Source organism: Sebastes umbrosus, chromosome 10, assembly GCF_015220745.1.
Source record: "Sebastes umbrosus isolate fSebUmb1 chromosome 10, fSebUmb1.pri, whole genome shotgun sequence".
NCBI lineage: Eukaryota > Metazoa > Chordata > Actinopteri > Perciformes > Sebastidae > Sebastes > Sebastes umbrosus.
Window position 1 is genome coordinate 19,253,460 of NC_051278.1, and position 19,478 is coordinate 19,272,937.

The 19,478-nt window shown below is 39.0% G+C and overlaps 1 protein-coding gene and 1 long non-coding RNA gene across 2 annotated transcripts; both read left to right on the forward strand.

The window, feature by feature from the left end:
- The first annotated feature begins 1,092 nt into the window (after nt 1-1,092).
- Nucleotides 1,093-2,974, forward strand: prr18 (proline rich 18). The gene has a single exon (XM_037781315.1). It carries the CDS (start codon nt 1,279-1,281, stop codon nt 2,035-2,037), a length of 759 nt encoding a protein of 252 aa, XP_037637243.1. The 5' UTR covers nt 1,093-1,278; the 3' UTR covers nt 2,038-2,974.
- Nucleotides 2,975-16,865: 13,891 nt separating this feature from the next.
- LOC119496073 lies at nt 16,866-18,453 on the forward strand. Its single transcript, XR_005208627.1, has 4 exons — nt 16,866-16,921; nt 17,177-17,280; nt 17,372-17,459; nt 17,544-18,453. It is a non-coding gene; the product is annotated as an uncharacterized LOC119496073 (long non-coding RNA).
- The last annotated feature ends 1,025 nt before the right edge of the window (nt 18,454-19,478 follow it).

Consider the following 19,478-nt stretch of genomic DNA (forward strand, 5'->3'; position numbering starts at 1 on the left):
AAATTAATTATACCCATTTTTGCTGGGGACCGTCTTGAACCAACTCAAGGACCACGGGGGTCCCCGGACCCCACTTTGGGAACCACTGGATAGAGAACCTTTTAAGAAGATGCGGTATTCTCTCTGCTTCATTTCCAATGAATTTGTCTGTTTAAAGTTAGAAATGTAATTCTTTAAAATCACATTTCAGAAAAACCAGATGTCACTTTTAAGTTATAGAAATATATCTCACTACACCATAATTCTGCAGAAGATGATTAACATTTTTCAGGCTGATTTCCAATGTTTTGATAGACGGGCTTCACTAGATATAACTTTGCGGTTTTGGTGCTTCCATGTAGTTTGTGTTGGAGTCTTGCCTGAACGGCGTAGCCACATGTGAGCTCGCATCGGACACCGACCCGGGTGATTTATACGTGTAAGAAGGTACATACAGTCCCTTAAAGGATGGAATTATAGTGAAAATTAATTATTCCCCTTTTTGCTAGGGACCCCATGGAACCAACTCATGGACCACTCGAGGTCCCCGGACCCCACTTTGGGAACCACTGGATAGAGAACCTTTAAAAAGATGCAGTATTCTCTGCTTTATTTCCAATGAATTTGTCTGTTTAAAGTTAGAAATGTAATTCTTTAAAATAGACAAAAAGTGAGTCACATTTGAGAAAACCAGATGTCACTTTTATTTATTTTTTATACTTTATTTTTTCCCTTTTTTCACGGCTGTTTTCATATATGCAATCCACTGTTCGGATGTCACTGTTAAGTTAGAAATATATCCATCTGGGTTTACTCACTACATCATAATTCTGCAGAAGATGATTAACATTTTTCAGGCTGATTAATTACCGATGTTTTCCAATGACTGTAAACCAGCAGAGAGGCGCTGTGAGAAAAAAGATGAGGAGGAAACATGAGCTGGATGTCATCTCATCGCTTCAGGAAGTTATTGGGAAATTATGAAATGACATCACCCACCACAGTTTTTTTTTTTTTCCTGGCTTTGTTTGGTGCTTGTCCTGACCACGCCTTCCTTCCTGCCTGCTCCATCATAAAGCAGCCAGCAGGCCGTGTGGTGTGTCTGTACACCAGTTGAACTCCAGTCAGTGCAGGACAACAGGTGCACTACAACAGCCTCTCTCTCTCTCTCTCTCTCTCTCTGTCTTTCTCTCTCTGCACCTCGCTGTGTTGGATAATGCTGTTGAATAATTGCGCAGGGCTTCCTCATCATCATCTGCACTTTTTGCACGTTTTTCTATCCTGATCACCTTCACAAAAATGCCTTTTCCGCCCATCAGCCTCCACCAGCGGATCTCCTCTCCAGGCAGGGATCTATTCGGGAAAAAGAAAGCCATGGCAGTGCCTCCTCCTCACACTGAGATCACCAGCAAAGGAGAGAAAGGAGGGTCGGAGAAGGAAAAACAGTCCTCTTCTTGGACAGCAGCGAATTTAAGGAATTTGGGTCGAAAAGACAAGAGTAAAAGCCCCCCTCAGAAGGCAGGTGTCGGTCAGGAGACCCAGGGAAAAAGCTCCTCCTGGCTGTCCATACCCAAACCTCAGGATCCATCCGAAGGAGTCAGGCGCTCCAGCTCCATGGACTCATCCAGACACCTCCACAAAGAGGAAGGGAAGATCCAGTTCACCCTCAGTCTCACCCCTGAAGCCATTCTCGTCATCCAAAAACGAAATCTGGAAAAGCAGATGATGGCAAAGCAGCAGAAGTGTTGCGCGTCTGCGGACTTTCGCCACTCCAGGCGCGTCTTTCCATCCATCAAAAAGACGCACCAAGGAGCGACCAAAGCGAGCGCTCCTTCTGCTGCAGGAGCCAAGCAGGAGAGCGCCGAGCAGGACATCACAGCCATCGTTAAGATCTCTCTGTTGAACGATCAGTACAAGTACGACGACGTGGAGTACGAAGAGGAGGACGGAGACGTGGACGAGACTGTTGTGAGGAAATGTAAAGAGTGGCTCAAAGGGGTGGAAAACGCAGCTGCTTTGGGAAAAGTGGACAAACTTTCTGCACTTAAAGGCTGCTGACACCCTGACTTTTTGATAGTTTGTTTTTTTTGAACAGTAAGACTTGGAGAGATGATGATGGACTCATGGAAAAGTGTGCACCGATGTGCAATGCCATCTTAAATTTGAGTCTTGTACAATTTGAGAGGGGAGAAAATCCACTCCATAAGGAATGTCAATTGTGTTTGAGTTATTTACTAAAACAAGTGTCACAAAAAATGGCACTCCATTGAAGAAAATGAAAAATAGATGAGTAAATTGGAATACATTTTTTGAACAGCAGACTTGGAGAGATGATGATGATGGACTCATGGAAAAGTGTGTAGGCCTCCTGCAATGCCATCTTAAAATTTGAGTCTTGTAAAATTTGCAAATGAGAGGGGAGAAAGAAAATCCACTCCATAAGGAATGTCAATTTGTTTGAGTTATTTATTATAGTGTCACAAAAATGGCACTCATTGAAGAAAAATGAAAAGTAAATTGGAATAAGAGGACATTTGACTTTCACTCTCCTCATCAAAAAAATATGATTTTAAAGCTTTTGATTGCAGCCAACAGTGCTTCTTATGGTTCACAGGGACGTTTGCTTTGCCAGTTTAATGCCTGTTCAATGTTTGGTTAAAGTTTCAACTGAATACTTTAATATTGTCGTCCTTTGCACATGGGGTTTTGTTTTCAGTGGATTGGCAGAGGGGTTTTGCGTAAAAGCGACGCCGAACCTGTTTCCTTTGTGTTGGAGAACAATGCACCGTCAACAACAGGGTTTTATATATAATGAAACCAAACTGGACTGTTTATTTTTCCTCTAATAAGAGGCTTATATCCTTTGTAGGGATTTATCAGCGATGTACAGTATTTAATATTGACTAAATATTTGTACTGTTTTCTCAGCTTGATGATTTTATGCCATTTGAAGTAAAAAATGTTTAAATTACACAAGTGTCTTTTAAAAAGCTCATTTATGTTGTGCCTCCTGAATAATTATGTTACATGATGCTGAATTGCAGTCGTTTAGATTTCTTTTACACTTCTGGCCACTTCTCCAGACTTAATGTTAAAGGATCTTTTGTTGCCACTGTTGCTACCTGAGGCCATTTGGGCATTAGTGTACTAAGCCTCTTAGATTTCCTGTTAAGCAGGGTTGACCAGTGTGTCTGTGGGGCCCAGGTGCATGATCCCTTCAGGAAATTACCTCCAAGTCTTTACTTTTGTTATATTACACATGTAGCTAATGATAAAAAGTAAATATCTGGGAGATAATTTCATAAAACGTGCCAGAGCTATACGGTTTGCAACATTTGAAATGAGGGCTTAATCCTGACATTCCCATGCTCTTGTGGTTCTTACTGAGCTACAAATAACCATGTTTTAATTCTATAATTAACTTTATATTACTGCTCAGGGAGAAACAGCTGGTCAGGGACCAATTGAGGGCTTAGAAACGAACCAAAAACAAAATGCAATAAACCAGAGTTACAGAGAAATTAAGCCTTTGTTGGTTCTCTTGAGCTGCCTGTGTTTTATTGTATTGGCTGTTAAACCAGTCAAGGGAAACTTTTTAAAGGAAACCACAACAGCCTTGGACACAAATTACATCTTCATGCAGGGTCACAAACATATTTAAAATGTGTGTGTGTCCCTGCAATAAGGTTTAACTCGTTCCCATTGTTCTCTGTAACTTGGTAACCAGAGTTTTATTCGGTGTGTGGTGCACTTTAAAGCCTCAAGTTGGACAATCAGACTTTACAGTGTGTTCGAAAAGCCCACACACCAACAACTGGTAAGCTATTTTTTTTAAATGACTTAAATCCTTAGGTAATATTGTCGTTTGATATTATTTGGGATTTGATGCCAACGATCTTTTCTCTAAAGATTACCTCAGTAGTGGATTTGCCATGAGACCTGGGTGCCCTCATCAATCCAGCGCTCTGCCCTCTATTCGGGATACACACTTCTTACCTGTTGATGTCAGAAAGGTACTTTAAATAACCCACTCATCAGCACTGGGAGTTTCCTATTTTATCCTGCTGTTATCCTGTTAAATTACATTTTATTCAGGAATGAATCAGGTGTCAAGAACAAGTGTTTCTTGTGGTCCAGTACATGACATTACAGATTTCTCACTTGTCATGTGAGTAAACAAACAAACTGCCAGAATGAAGCATCTCGTCCTGAATAGATGTTCCCATTCAGTGTCATTAAGTGGCATTATTGTCTGAGATCATGGCCAAGCCAATACAGTACAGTGCGTACCAAGACCCGCTGGGTTCTCCGTGGCTCCGGTGATGATATTATCTACTGGCTCGGTGACCGAATGTTGTGTAATCCTCCTCCTATTGTGTCTTTTCAATTGTGGCCTTGTTTATGTGCCCCTCTCTGGTATTCACTGCTGTCTAGAGGCCTGAAGCCGAGCTATTCATGAGCCGTGTCTGTCCTGGGGGTGAGAGCTGCATTATTACGTCTGAAGTAGCTCAAATACTTGTGTTCAATAGGGAAAAGTAGAATTTAAAGAGCTGGCAACAAGTTGAGATGGTCGGCTTGGTTACAAGTGGAAACACTTTATCCGAACTCAAGGTCTCTCTTTTCAGCTCTGTCTTTTCATCCTCTGCCCACAAACTGTTTACACCTGAAACATGTAATGGCTTTTCTATTTCTGTCTGCAATGTCTCTTCCCTTCTCTCTCTATGGATCCGGCTGCAGGCTTCTGTCCACCTCTCTGCAGTGTCCTGATCACTGTCTAGCAGGGTGACGTGGTACAGCAGGACAGCTGCATTATCCTCCACTGATTTATCGTGGCAGGGAGCGCAGATGGACGCTGCCTTCGCCCCGTCACTGACACTTTGCACACAGCAGTGAGAGCAAAAAAAAGAACGGCAGGTCCCTTTTGGCTCTGCCACGACAGCATCGCTGTGGCAACGGAACTGATAAATCCCACGTTTCCAGCAGCTTCTTGTGAGAAAAGACAAAGCAGACACTTCCTGACCAGACTCAGCCCATAAAACTTCAGTAATGTGGTCATTCAGTGGCAGGAACAAGGCATTTCCCAGAGACAGGCTGACCTCAGAGAGAAGACTTTAGATCAGAGAGTGCAGTCCTCCCATAAAAAGCTCAAGCATGTTTCATTCTTCATTTAAGGGTTATAACAGGGAGCGTGTATTTCTGTGTAGTTAATCTGCTTTGGCATGCATGCTGTTAACTCCCATTAGCCTTGCATTCTTTGATAACATGCTCCACATTTTGCATTCATCTTATATTTTCTCTTTATACTCTGGGATAAGACAACATTTTGCCTCGGACGTATTAGTTGAAATCTGTCTCTAAAACCTCTGCAACATCTGTTGGGTATCAGTCTTAAATAAGGATTAAATAAGGACACCGTTGCTTAGGGCAGATCACAGCCTTACAAAATAGATTTCTAGAGAAATGCAGGAAATAAGGTGATGCTTTGTAGGAGAGGAGGTGGGCATATTCCTCCTGCGTATCTGCTTTTTCTTTTTTAGCTGGGTATTGCAGGAACACAATGTCAGGCTGTTGTGTGGGAGGTTGCTTTTGGCAGACGAGAGGGATTACCAAAAATGCATTCTTTTTTTTTAATCTTCAGGCAAGCTGACTGATTCACTCCCACAGCATCTAAATTGGGTTTTCACTGTTGATAGGCAGGGGATGAAGTCAGAGCTGAGCCTCGGAGGAGGAGGAGGAAGGGAATGCAGGAGAAAGGTCCAGACCCGGACCAAGAGGCCAAGGCCCGGCGTCATGCTCACCTCGAGCAGGTTGATAAATACTAATAAAATGTTTAACACACTTTCATAGTCATAAAGACACTTGTTATGCTGCCAGTCATCAGCAGAGAAGACACAACAATGTACTGAGAGAACATTGTATAAAGAAATATCCACTGCTTTTTGATCAGTAATCAATCATTTCATCATCTGTAGTCATTACTGAAGCTCTGCTCTCTGCCTCCATACTAAAGTGATGCTTCCTTTTACCTCATTTCCCCTTCAGTTAGTGTCTTTGTTTGTCCTCCAGCTCCATCTAGAGGCCTACAGGAACATGCACCATCTCCGGGATGCTCTGTGCAGCCGCTATGCTGCCCTGCTCAAAGACAAGGTCCACTCACAGAGACTACTGCTGCAGCAGCAGAGAGACGAGACAGCCAGAGCAAAGTCACAGACTGAAACTAAGCAGGTAAATCATTAAATCTTAATGTCAAAACTGAGGGTTTTGTCTTGTGAGTCATGTGCATGAATTGCAGAGGTCAAAATCTGTCTGACATTCACATTTAATGGTTTCACAACTTATATTATCTTTTTTTGATATTTTAAACTCATAATATCCAATACCTTAATCGTTGCTGCCCCTGAAATCCTCCAACCGTGTTGAACTTTTATCCCAGTTTGTTGTTTCTATTGGTTGCCTGCAGAGTGTGTCACACCATTACTACCTACTTCAACTTGAGGTGGCAGAAATCAGCTTCAGGGCCACGTGTTGATCTGCTTGACCCAAGATTCTGGGTCTAAATTAGTTTGTGGTAATTTCATTAAACACATTAATTTAGAAATATTGACTATATGAGCACAATATAAAAATAAAAATAATACAAGTCTTAATATTAAGATTTTGACACAGAGCCCTTCTTCAAGTATTAGTTGATATTGTACTTTATGGTGCAAATCTGTAACATCCTTAACAAATTTACAATCAACCAAAATACCCAAAACAATCTGATATGAAATTAATTAGCTTTCCAGTCTTGACTATATTTCCTGTTTTTCTACATCAGGGGTTCTCAACCTTTTTTAACTTGAGGCCCACTTCTGATTGTTAGAAAATTTCCAAGGACCACTTCCCAAATAAATGAGAAACTGGGCTACCACACGCTTTGAGCTTTTACTGCTGCACTTGTCGCCAACATCACTTTTTCGTTTCAAAAACCGCTCCATTTTCTGTCAAAGTTGAGACTTGTGGGCACCAATTGAACCCATTTTTAAGGGACCCCTATGAAAATGGCCATGCCAGTTTTTCCTTGCCAAAATTTAGCGTAACATTGGAGCGTAATTTAGCGCTCTTCCCGACAACCTAGCATGACATGGTTAGGACCAATGGATTCCTTAGGTTTAGTAGTGAGCCCACTACGACCTCTGAAAACAGAATAGCGGCTGTCGGACTTCTAAGAGGTTAATCTTACCATTTACAGTACCTCCGCGGCCCACTAAATGGCGCTCTGAGGCCCACCAGTAGGCCCCGGCCCAGTGGTTGAGAATAGCTGTTCTACATACACTACAACCAGGGGTCAGTGATTACATCCATCCACATTTTCAACATTTGTTTGTTTCTTTATTTTTCATTAATTTAAGAATAAAATGTATTTATAAAATTGTTTGTTTTGAGACTTTATCTCAGGGCATGCTCTGTTTAAATAGCCAGGCGCAGAGTTGTGGTTTGCATGTCTCTCTTCATGTGGGGGGCAGTAGTAGGTGTAACAAGGTCATATTTATTGGGATTTTCATGAGTTTGTATCTTCGGGAGGAAAAGTTTTGATGTAAACGATAAAAGTCAAAACTTCAGCTTTCATCGGGGGGCCTGTGTTCTGCTGGAGGGCCTGATATGACCCGCAGGCCGCTGTTTGCCTACCACTGTGTCTGGGCTCAAATACACAACCATGTAAATCAAAGCCTCCCTGTTTTCTCTACAACACCTCCACTTTCTCTTTTATTCCTCAAGTAACATGCATATCATTAAAACAAATGCAGCTCCTGTTTACAACTTAATCCTGTGAGTTTTTAAGTCCTGCACAGTAACACTGTTGATGAATGTGACTTCCGTAGCAACTATTGTTATAATTTATTCAAATGATAACTTGCTGCAGATGAAACTAATAATTTGCAAGTGATGTTTGAGCATTTAATCAAATCTATGGAAGCAAAGAAAGGCCGTAATAATTAAAACAGCAGAATACCTAATAGTGGAAATTAATAACTATGGAATAATTAATGTTGAAATGTAAAAAAAACACTGAGTTTATAGCATTGAAATATTTTATTTTGAAAACCATCTTATTTGAGATTACACTGTTTGAATTAAGTAATTTTGTCTTGCCATTTCAAAAAATTCATCACTAAAAGTGACCCCTTTTTATATTGTCACATTGTCTTCACATTGTCATTTGATACATTCTCATTATAAAAATATCAGTTATAGTGGCGTTATAAATCGCTTTTTGAAAATTGGACATTTTAATTTTCTCTCTTAATTGGTGAACCCTTGAAAATACTGAAAAATCACGTTTTGAAATTGCACCACCTGAAAGTTATGGAGGACGAAACCTGCCAAAATAAAAAATAAAATAAAATAAATAAATACATTTAAAAATTAATAAAAATAGATACATAAATAAAAGGTAAAATAAATAGAAGAGTAAATAATATGGGAATTAATACAAATGTATGAATAAATAAAGGGTAATGTAATGTTAATGTAATAAATTAAGAAGCACATTAAATCATAAATATCAATCCACGACACATTTTTATTAGTTAATTAATGGCTACATTTATTTTTAATACTATTTTTTGCTACATTTAGTGACATATATATTTATTTATCGAATCATTTAATTATTATTAATTTTTATTTTGGCAGGTTCCGTCCTCCATACAATGTACCCTCTGGAAATTTGAAAGTGCAAATTCAAACCACAAAATTAGAAAGTTGATTTTCAAAGTAAAATATGTCAATGCTATGATTCCAGAGGTATTTAAATATCAACAATAAGGTTTTAGTAATGGTGACATTTCACAATGAGGTATTAAGTTGTTTAAAACTCAAATTAACATTCTTTCACTTCTTTTTCCTTTTATGTTTTTTCTTTTTTTTCTAACATGTAGTTTCCTGTTCTTGTGTCTAACTCTCCCTCTGCCGTAGCTGCTCTGATTGACTTTGATTTTGACTGTCTCGTCTCTACTCTGACAGGGTGTGAAAAGAGCAATAAGCTTTAGAGAGTGCCTGCATAGAGGGGGTCTAACATGAGAGAGATCCTGTCTTATCTTCCCCTCATGTAAAAGAGGAGCTTCTTTAGGAGGTTGTAATTGTCCTCTCTAATGACTTGCACTTGGTGGGGAGGAGACAAAAAGAGCACAATAAAGGACTATAGAGGCCCTCCAGTAGGACTCCTTTGCTTCAAATTGCTGAGCAAATGAAACTACCCGTTGTTTCCTCAGCTCCCAGATCGAGAGACTCTGTCACAGACACAGAGGTGAGGCAGGACCAAAGCAGGCAAAGGCAAGGACACCTGCTGAGGCCTAATTGGTCCGTGCTGCTGTTAATGGCTTCCTGTGGCTGCGTGTTTACTTCTCATTTGTTCTGTGTACTCTGTTTCCCAGCCCCTGAAACAAGGGAGGCTCACTTTAAATCTTTATTCCCACAGCTCTCCGTCTCTGTCCTCCTCTGACTGTCTGCCTCCTCTTTTCTTCTGCAGAGACAAAAGAAATTGTCCTTCTCCAAGCTGCAGCACAATGACTCCTACCTGAAGTCCCTCCCAAAAACCAGCTATTACCTGGTAGGTTTTGCCCCCAGCACTGAAACACCTGACTTTAATCCACTCTGTCATTGATTTATATTTCATCCCTCACCGTGACAGTCATCATAGTTTTCTGTCACTGTGTCTTTTCTGAGATATTTGACCTCCAGAAGCAGTTAGCTGAGCGTGGACACCTGAAAACCCACCATGACTTGGAGGACTTTTATAGGTGCATCACGTATAACCGTCACCCATCACAGTTACATAAAGTCTTGGAGGATGTCAGGATAAGGAGTTGAGTAACAGATTCATATCAAAACCTTCTTTATATATCTATTTTGGAAAAAAAGCAGTAGATATGACTTTGCATGTGCAATGTTAACAGTGCTGGAGAGCAGACCTGCAGCTGATTTGATGACTCAACACAAGACATCAGAAAAACATCCCTGCACCGCTGAAGATAGAGGACATGAGGACCACTCCAGGTGGACACTACCTACACTGTAATAAGTCTGAATTTGTTTTAAATTTGCTTGAGTATTGACCCCTGCCTAATTATTATTTTCGATTAATTATCTCAGCTGCTTTCATTATAAAACCTGCAACATTCAGTACTTTTAAAGCAATAGTTTGACAGTTTGGGACATAAGCCTATTTGCTTTCTTACGGCAGCGTATTACTGCCACTCCAGAAAAAAACAAAAATGGATCAGTATCTTGTTATAACATGAAACTTTTCATGTTAAAACATGATAACTAATTGTTATAACATACATGAAACGTTATAACATGAAACATTGTAACAATATAAACGTATAACAATATACTAAGACTTGCAGTATATTCTGTATATTCAAGGTTTTATGTGTCAAAGATACAGCTGGTGGTGTTGTTGGTGGTGGGCCCGGCAGGGAGATGGTGCTCAGCTGTTGAGGCCTCTGGTCTAAAACTGTGAGCACTCTGGATCTGTGTTTGCGCTGCCTTTAAGAACAAACACCGACTCCACTGGAGGCTTGTTTAGCATGGACCCTCCTGGAAGAGAGAGCTGATTACTCACGTACAAGTGAGATGACCAAACACAATCTGACCCCGCTGTTGTGGAGACTCACCTCCTCGGACGGTCGCTTTGACTCTGACAAACATCGTCCAGGGGAAAATGTCGTAATTATGTCCACCACAAAAGAGATATAGCAATTGGGCCAGTGGTGTCACTTCATGCCAGCACTGCGAGCAGATGTTGAACTGTTTGGAGAGTTTCCAGTTTGGGCTTCCAGGCAAACAGATCTCCATTTAACGAAGAAGTGGCAGAGATTATCTGAGAGCCTGTTAGACTTTGTATTGTGGTTCCACTCATCACTAGTTATACGAGCATTACGCTTCAGTTTTAAGAAACTTTATTGAAGAGTTTGCTTACTCTTCAGCTGACAGTTAAACTGACATCGTCTTTCAGTTTATACGTTTGAACCGCCACTAATGTTTTTCAGGACTTCCATTTCAACTGATGCTTCCAGTTAAATTTGTCACCTTATATCAACTGACATTTCAACTTCTTACAGTGGTTAATCTTTTCAATTCCTTTTAGCACTTTGACTTCACTTTGCATTTACACTTGAATTGATTCTTCAACTTCATTCAGCGCTTAGACTTAAACTGAAACTTAAGCTTCTTTCAGCACATCCATTTTAACAGTTTTTTTCTGTAACTGTAGATCGACTGCCACTTCAACTACGACTTCACTATTTCAACCTTGTTCAACTATTTCGAGTATTTCAAATCATACATTTCAGCAGTGAAGTTACGCAAAGTTATGTCAGAAAATGTTGCCTTTTCTGTTTTAAGTTACTGCAAAAACACAAAATCTTACCAAGTATAATTGTCTAATTATTAGTCAAAGTATCTCATAACACCTAAGACCCAATCAACCAACAAGTAACATTTCAGTGAGATATAGGGACTTATTTTTAATCAATGTATTTTGAATATCTTGCTAAGTGAAAAAATACTACTTTTGAGCATACAGCACTTCCTAATACTAGTGACATATACCTCAAAATTAGTTTTCCCAGCTAATTTCTAATTTCTAATTCTAATTTCCCAGCTTGTATTCCTTTTTTTTTACTTATTTTTGAAGTGGCCTTGAGTGGTCATGAGCAAAAAGACACATTGAAAGCACTTTGAAGTATATTCCACATAAGAAAGCTCTCAAAAGCTTCCCTTTTCCCCTAATCTCTGCAGTTGTCTCTTTATAACATAACACTCAACAACTGGAGATTCATGCAAGTGCTGAAATGCAAATTTCACAAATGATACTTTGCCGGTGTTTTTGCTTTTAACATAAAGAAAGTGATCTCAGAGGCACGTTGTTCAGATACATTTTTACACCTGCTCACATCCACCTCAGTGTCCTTTGTGTTTACATGTTGTGAATGTATAACAGAACAGTGTCACCCTTGTTAATTAGGGCTGAACTCTGTTTAGTAGGAGCATGTATGATGTTAGCACGAGGCTTCCACCGTCAAACAGCACGCTGGCTTGGGGACATTAGGAGCTCGGTAAGAAGGCGAGTGAAGGTTAGCGTTGACAGGTCCTCCATCGGTGTGAAATCTCACCGCTCTACAGACAAACATGGCAAGACAGCGCCACCCCTACGCCCCCCAACCCGACTGTGCCACAGGCACATTCCCCACATCCATAAGAAATACCCAAAATAAAAGCAATTAGAGCTGAAGCCAATATGGAGTCCTTGTTTGTGCTTTTAAGTAATGAGCCAATTCATCCAATCTGTCCTGCTTTGTGGCTATTTATACGTTTATTATTAGCTGCTATGATTTATTGAACAGTTGAGGCTGTAATTTGCTATCTTTGTGGCCATCTGGTCATGGTCTCTTCAACATGTTGAATTTCACAGGTCTACAAAATTAGATTGACCAGAACATACCACGTCTATTACTATAAATTGACTTCAATGAGTGGAAAATGTACATAAGACAGAGGTCTGGTTGCTTCTTATTTTGTAGCATCCTGCTAGGAAACATTTTGAATTAGTTTTTCAAGCTTCTGCAGTGTCATCTGCCACCATGTCAGCACTAATATTGTACATATATGATCCACATCCTCATTCCTCCACCTGCAGCTCCTGCTGTGTTTGTATAGATCTGTTACCTGCTGCACTGTGCTGTGAGTAAACGCTGCCTTGCTCAGGAGTCCTCCCTGGAGCCAGTTTGCACCCAGCAGACAAAGTGTGTTGTCACCTGAGTGCGCAGTGTTATTGGGTGTGAGCTGCACCACACTATGTGCTACTCTTGAGAAGTAGCACACCATTAGGAATATATTAACAACCTGACATTTGTGTGCAGGTCGGACATCACAGCAAGTTGACCCGACGATAAATATCCTCAATCATTATCCATTAGGTTAAATTGAGGATTTATGGTTTCCTGTTGATGGCCCTTTTTTCTTCCAACTGTAAAATGTAATATTTGTTTAATATGTGTGTGTGTGTAGGTTATTAGAGCAAGGGTCTGGTTCAAGGGAGAGTTCGGCGGAGCTGATAGTCGGTGGCAGCCAGGAGAAGGATGAAACTGAGCAAATGTTTCCCAAGGTTAGTGTCAAAACCACAGGGGCAGTAATCCCACTTAACAAGGGCAGTGAGAGGCAAACGCACCTGGAGCAGTGATCACACAACTGCCTCCTCAAACCAACAACCCACACTGATAGAAAAACACTCAACAGTTACACACATCACTGTGGGCTTGATAATATATTTTCATTCTCTTTGCATCCAGCTCCCTTTTCAGTTCCTCTATTTTCTCTCACCATATGTAAGAAACACAGTACACTTAAACACAATATCAAAGGTGCTATTGATAACATTGATAACATTCAGCCACTAGATGCTGCATTCTCCCTCCCCGGTTCAATTAGATTTACTTCACAACAAGTCGTTGCCAGGCACTTACCGTCAATCTCAGCCATTTATCTGTATTTACCACACTAACTGACGACCCAGAAATACCACGTGATACCAACGTTGTTTTACTATTGGCTCACAAGCCTTTTTAGAAGTGGGAACCGTCAGATATCTTTCACAGATATAAACAAAACATTCATTTTGGACCCGCCAAATTTTTTTAAATGATTAATTCACAATTACAATATTTTTTGTTTTGTTTTTCAGAAAAGCCATACTTTTTTGCTCAATGGATATTTTTTTTTGTTTTGTTTTTTAATATTCGTCTACATAAAAATGTTATCAGTAAGACCTTTAAAGTATTAGTTTTCACATGTTGGGAAATACACTTATTTGCTCTCTTGCTGAGAGTTAGATGAGAAGATTGATAGACTACCGCTTTGTCAGAGAGTGGTATATATCTTCAAATCTAACTATTCACATCTAACTAACATAACTATTCTTTTAAATATTTAGGCAGTAAATCAGAGTATGGTTGTAGCTTGTGTTACGGAAAAGGCTCACCGAGCTGTTACCCAAAGAGCGAACAGAAGACTTGCTTAAAGCTAGGGTTGGTAATCTTCTTCAAAAACATATTTTGTTATATGTGTTGAAATTCTTTAAAAAAAATCTTTAGAAATTAATTGAATCCTGACAGCGATCAATAAATCAAATGCTCTGACGAAAAAAATAAAACAATCTGGTATCTGTGGCTGTTGCAGGACTGTAATAAACCTGTCCAATCCTTTAATTCGGCCTGAATGATATGATTGGACGGCTACCTGCCTGCCTGCATGCACTCATTGTGCGTCACCAGAGTCTTCCACAAGCTGCTATAGCTTGACAGCTGTGGGTACTGACAATAGCTATGTTTGCCGTTCACATTCATTATGATATGTTTGCGTTCATTATGATAATTTTGGGGGAGTGGCTTTGGAGGGAGGCCTGAAGGGACGGGCTGTCAGTGTTGCCGACTTGGCGACTTTCTCGCTAGTTTTAGGGACGTTTGGAGCTATAGTGCTGCTAGCTACTTTCATGGAAAAAGAGTTGGTAACACTGAGCTGAGTCATTATCGGTTTGATCATTTTTAAAAAATGTAGCATACTCTTGCTAGTTTCTTAAGATTACCAACCCTGGCTTTAAGTTTAATGCTTCTAATATGACATTTTAGCGATTTTTAAAGGAGGCAGAAAAATAAATTAAGAGGTGATAGAGGCCTAGAGAACATTATTTCAAATCTTTACAGTGATATCAGAGATCAGGAGAGAGGCCGGAGAAGAGACTCAGAAAAGTGAGAACCTTGGAGAATGAGGTTATGTTCAGGTGCTGAGACGAGCATATACGAACAAACACGCAGGACTCATTTTTTTCTCACCTCTGTGTCAAAACGGACCTGAGCAAACAGAGGACGAGCCTGACCGGAGGGAGAGCAAACAGTGGTCAGACAGGACCAGTGAAAGCCAGCAGGCATGCAGGAACATTACTCACCGCAGCTCCAGGCTGACACCTCAGATCCTCCGCTGCCGGAGAGGCCTGCCACCCCTGTTGACATCCTTAGGGGTGTCGATCCAGGATTCAGGCTTTGAGTGTTTGTGAGGCACTTACAGTATGTGTGGGAACACTTAACTTTCTTGTTTACCTCACATTAATATGTACAGAGAAGGGATACAACTATGTTCCTTTCTAACTTTATAAAACAGTGTCAGTGAGGTGTTAAGATAAGATAAGATATTCCTTTATTAGTCCTGCAGTGGGGAAATTTGCAGTGTACAGCAGCAAAAGGGGATAGTGCAAAAAACAAGATGCATCAGCTAACACAGTAAAAAAGAGCTAAACAAAGTATAACAAAATATGAACCATTTAAATAGAAGGAAGTATAAAAATAGGAGCAGTATATACAGTCTTGACAATAAACAGACTATTAACAAAATTGCACAAGTGGAAAATGATATTGCATAGTGAGAATGAAATTAAACTCCACCTGAAAATATTATATTGCACAGTATGAGTAGTAATAATTCAACTCTATGGTAATTTTTGAGGTCATACTTTTGTTTTTGGTTGAATCATATTACATTATATTGTCATGTTCTTCAATTATTTAATCCACTGTGATAAATGAATGAGAATGTATTAAAGGATAATACCAGTGTTTCAGCATCTTTAGCCCATTTACTACAAATTCTATAGTTTATGTGACTGTTTTTCCAAAGTGCTTTAGATATTTCAATGTTTTTTTCACAACATGAAGGTGGTCACATGGCTTCCATTTATTTCAATATTAAAATCAGCGAGACTTAAAACTTTGTTATTGAATAGAAGTTTACATTTTTGTCAAATAAACTACACTATCACACAGCAATGCCAAACTATAAGTACAATTAAAGAAGATGTTGATAGTAACATCATAACTTTAGCAAGTTTGTGCCTCATAAAATAGATTTTCATAGCATACTGGGTCAAATGGATATCAGTGGTGTCCTGGAGGGGGAATGCCATCATTTTTAATCCAGTATACAACACAGTAAAGTGAAATGATTTGTAGTAAATGGGATCAAACATGCAAAAAACACTGTTATAGTTATTTAAGCTTTAAAAAGAAGCAATGTAAATGCAGACTTGAATGGAAAGTTTATTTGAGTTGCACCTGCATCTTATCCTTTGAGGACACATACTGTAGATGAATGGGCTGGGGTTGATCTCTATAGCACCATATAGATCAATAACATGAATTCACAGCGCTGCAGGCCCACACCAGGAAGTGGCCTGGTGTGACAGTTAGCGCTGGGTGGGGTGTTGGAGGAGGAGAGAGAGGCGCCAAACGGGACACCAGGACTGTGGGAAATGACACTGGCTATGACACCTTTTACACCATACTTACCTCAGCTCGTATACAAGGGGACGTCTCTTTTTATATTACAAAATGATTAATGGACAAGGAAATGATAGATGAATGTAATATGTGCCACCCACAGATGAAAGCCCCCACATTTGCAACCCTGCAGCCTAACTTTATGAGGAGCTTCCAGAGCAAGATGCCTGATTTGGTAGGTCAGCCGTTACTGTTGCCTCTTTTAGTTACAACAGAGGAGAAGCACTCATGTTTACTACTTTCTCTCAATCACAGATTATCCCTGGGATTCCTGAGAAGAGCAGGAAAGCGGAGATTTACTTGAGTCAGCTGAGACAAATGCATGATCTTTGTTTGACCAACATGGCTGCATCCCAAAGGTTGGTCATTCAGCAAACAGGCAGAAACATAAAGGAAATGATGCACTGTCATTCAGAAACCAATGAGGAGATCTGAAGCGTCTTTCAACTGCTCTTTAAACTGAGTGAGGTTTGTTTTTCTCTGCTTGCTGTGAACTCTGGTCCAGACTGCTGGACAGGGAGGCAGACTCACTGTGCTGGCAGGAGGAGCGAGGCAACCGAGATTTGGTTAGTAACACAAACCAGCCACAACACAACACAACACCACAGAGCTCTATGGAAGCTAACATGTAGCTGCCACACACCTTTAACGTTTGTGTTTTTTTCCCCTTTGGAAGCCACCATGGCAACAGGTCACACCGCATAAAAAGACCAGAATACAGTAGTTATTTGTGAGCATGACACTGCGGTACCACATGCCTGGATGTAAATGACTTTATGTGTTTTGTGAATTAAGTTATCAGCGTCCTTGTTCTTCCATAGATTCTTCCAGGGATTGACTCCAAACAAAGGAAGACGAGGCCAAAAAGTGTCCGGGATGGCCGACCCTCATGTCCCGAGCAGCCGAGCAGAATGACCTCGGCCAGGTGCATGAAAACAAACATGCATCATATTTATTTAATTTGTTAGTTGGAGACAAAAGACTGACTGTCACTTGGCATTGTGTTTTCTTGGCAGCCATCTGGTTTGGGACGCAGCAGTATGCTGCCGTAAAACACCTGATCCCTTATCCATTGAAGATGTGTGTCATCAAAAGCACGTAGCGGTATAATAATTTCTCAGATTGATTCATTTATGTAAAGCTTGTTTTTTTGTTTTTTTTAAATATACATTTTTATTCTCTCTTTAGATAATTGACTGTGGGTTCAAGCTATGGAGGAACTATACAGAAAACACAGATCACTGAAGATATCACCACCATAGCATTTCTTTATAGCAAATTATCTGTAATGTATGTACAGTTTATGGATGCATTAATGTCTCAAATATGTGAAAGATACATTTTACTTTTTTTTTTTTACATTACAACCATGTGTTTATTCCATGTCACACAAGTTAACCATTATTATATATTTGTATACTGTCATATAACAATACATATCAACAATACTATATTATATTTTGTATTAATCATTAAATCATTTTAATATGTCAGTTATTTTTTAGTTATATATTCGGTAAAGTCATTATACATGTGTAGGTTTTCTGAAATAAACGTTATAATAGAATAGCATTCAACTATTTGAGTTGTGATAAGAATTGGTGTGTGATGTTGATGCAGTTGTTTTCTATTAAGTGACAATTCAAAAGTTTGAAATACAATTATTAAGGATGAGGTTGTTTCACTTGAGTGTGATTTTTTTCATCTATTTGTTAGTGTTTATTTATTAAAAATTTCTCCTGTCACCCCCTAATTGGAACAGTGGTAACCCACAAACACAGGACTGAAAAGCTTCCAGTTTTCTTGAAAATTTCCTAAAGAATTTGACATTTTTTTATCATAGCAATTAAGGCAACATTTCTCATAAAAAGTTCAACAAATCCTGATAAAAAATGTGATCCTTCAGGGGCTGAAGACCAACCATGGTCAGTGGCCCCCACAGTGGTTTGGTTTCTGCAGGTGTGGCTTTGATCTAAGTGTCAATGTTTGCAGATTGATGTAATAAAGTAGGTTAAACTGCTTTATTCAAAACTCTGTCATCCTGGTTACGAACTAAATATCTAAAATTCCCCATAACTCCCAAAGCAAAAGAAATCCATTTTAAAATATTAAACGTAGTGTATCCATCCAGTGATTTGTTGCGACAACGATTTGGAATTGAAACCAATGACTGTGTTTTTTGTGATGATACTGAAACTACTGATCATTTTTTTTTTCATTGTATGTATTCTGGAGCTTTATGGCTTCTGATATACATGACTGGCTTTTCCCAAAAGTTTCTCATCTGGGAAACTTCTCTCAAAAGGACATTGATTATGGACATGTCATGGACAATAACAAAGATGACTTTCTGGTGAATAACATTCTCATTCTTGGAAAATTTTATTTGCACAAATCCAAGTAGTGAAACCTATAGGTTTAATGTGTTTCATTCTGAGTTTCTTTCTTACATAAAAGCCCTTAAAGTCATGAAAAACAAAAATGCATTGAAACTTCTTAGCATAATAGAATAATATGAATTACAGGTACAGCCCCATAGCCCTTAATTTAATTTATTATTATTTTCATGTATAATTTTACATATTTTATTTGTTCTTGTTCTGTATGCAACTTGTTGTTTGTAGATTTGAATTTGTTTAAAAAAACAAACAAAAAAAACCTCTGTCATCCTGCACTGTAAAAACAAAAAGTGTAAAATAACGGAAATTTTCCGGCAGCAGGGGCGCCAGAAAATGTCTGTTAAAAAAACCCCGGAAAAATACTGTCCGTTAATTAACATAAATAAACTGTAAAAAAAAAATTACTTTAAAATTATTACTGTAATATTACAAGAAATATTTTACTTTTAACATATATTTATTGTTAGAATAATCATACACCGTAAATCTAAGACCATTTACATATAAATCACAGATGAAACATGTAATTTTACGTTGCAAAAGCCCAAATTTACATTAACTCAGAAGTTTTGCAAAAAAAATCTGTATTTTTACAAGAAATATTTTTAGAATTCCATGAAATCCTTTTCTTCTAACATAAATTAATTGTTAAAATAGAGTCATAAACATCTAAAAAACAGAATAATTATCTTTAAAAATGGTCAAGAAAAGCTTAAACACAGAT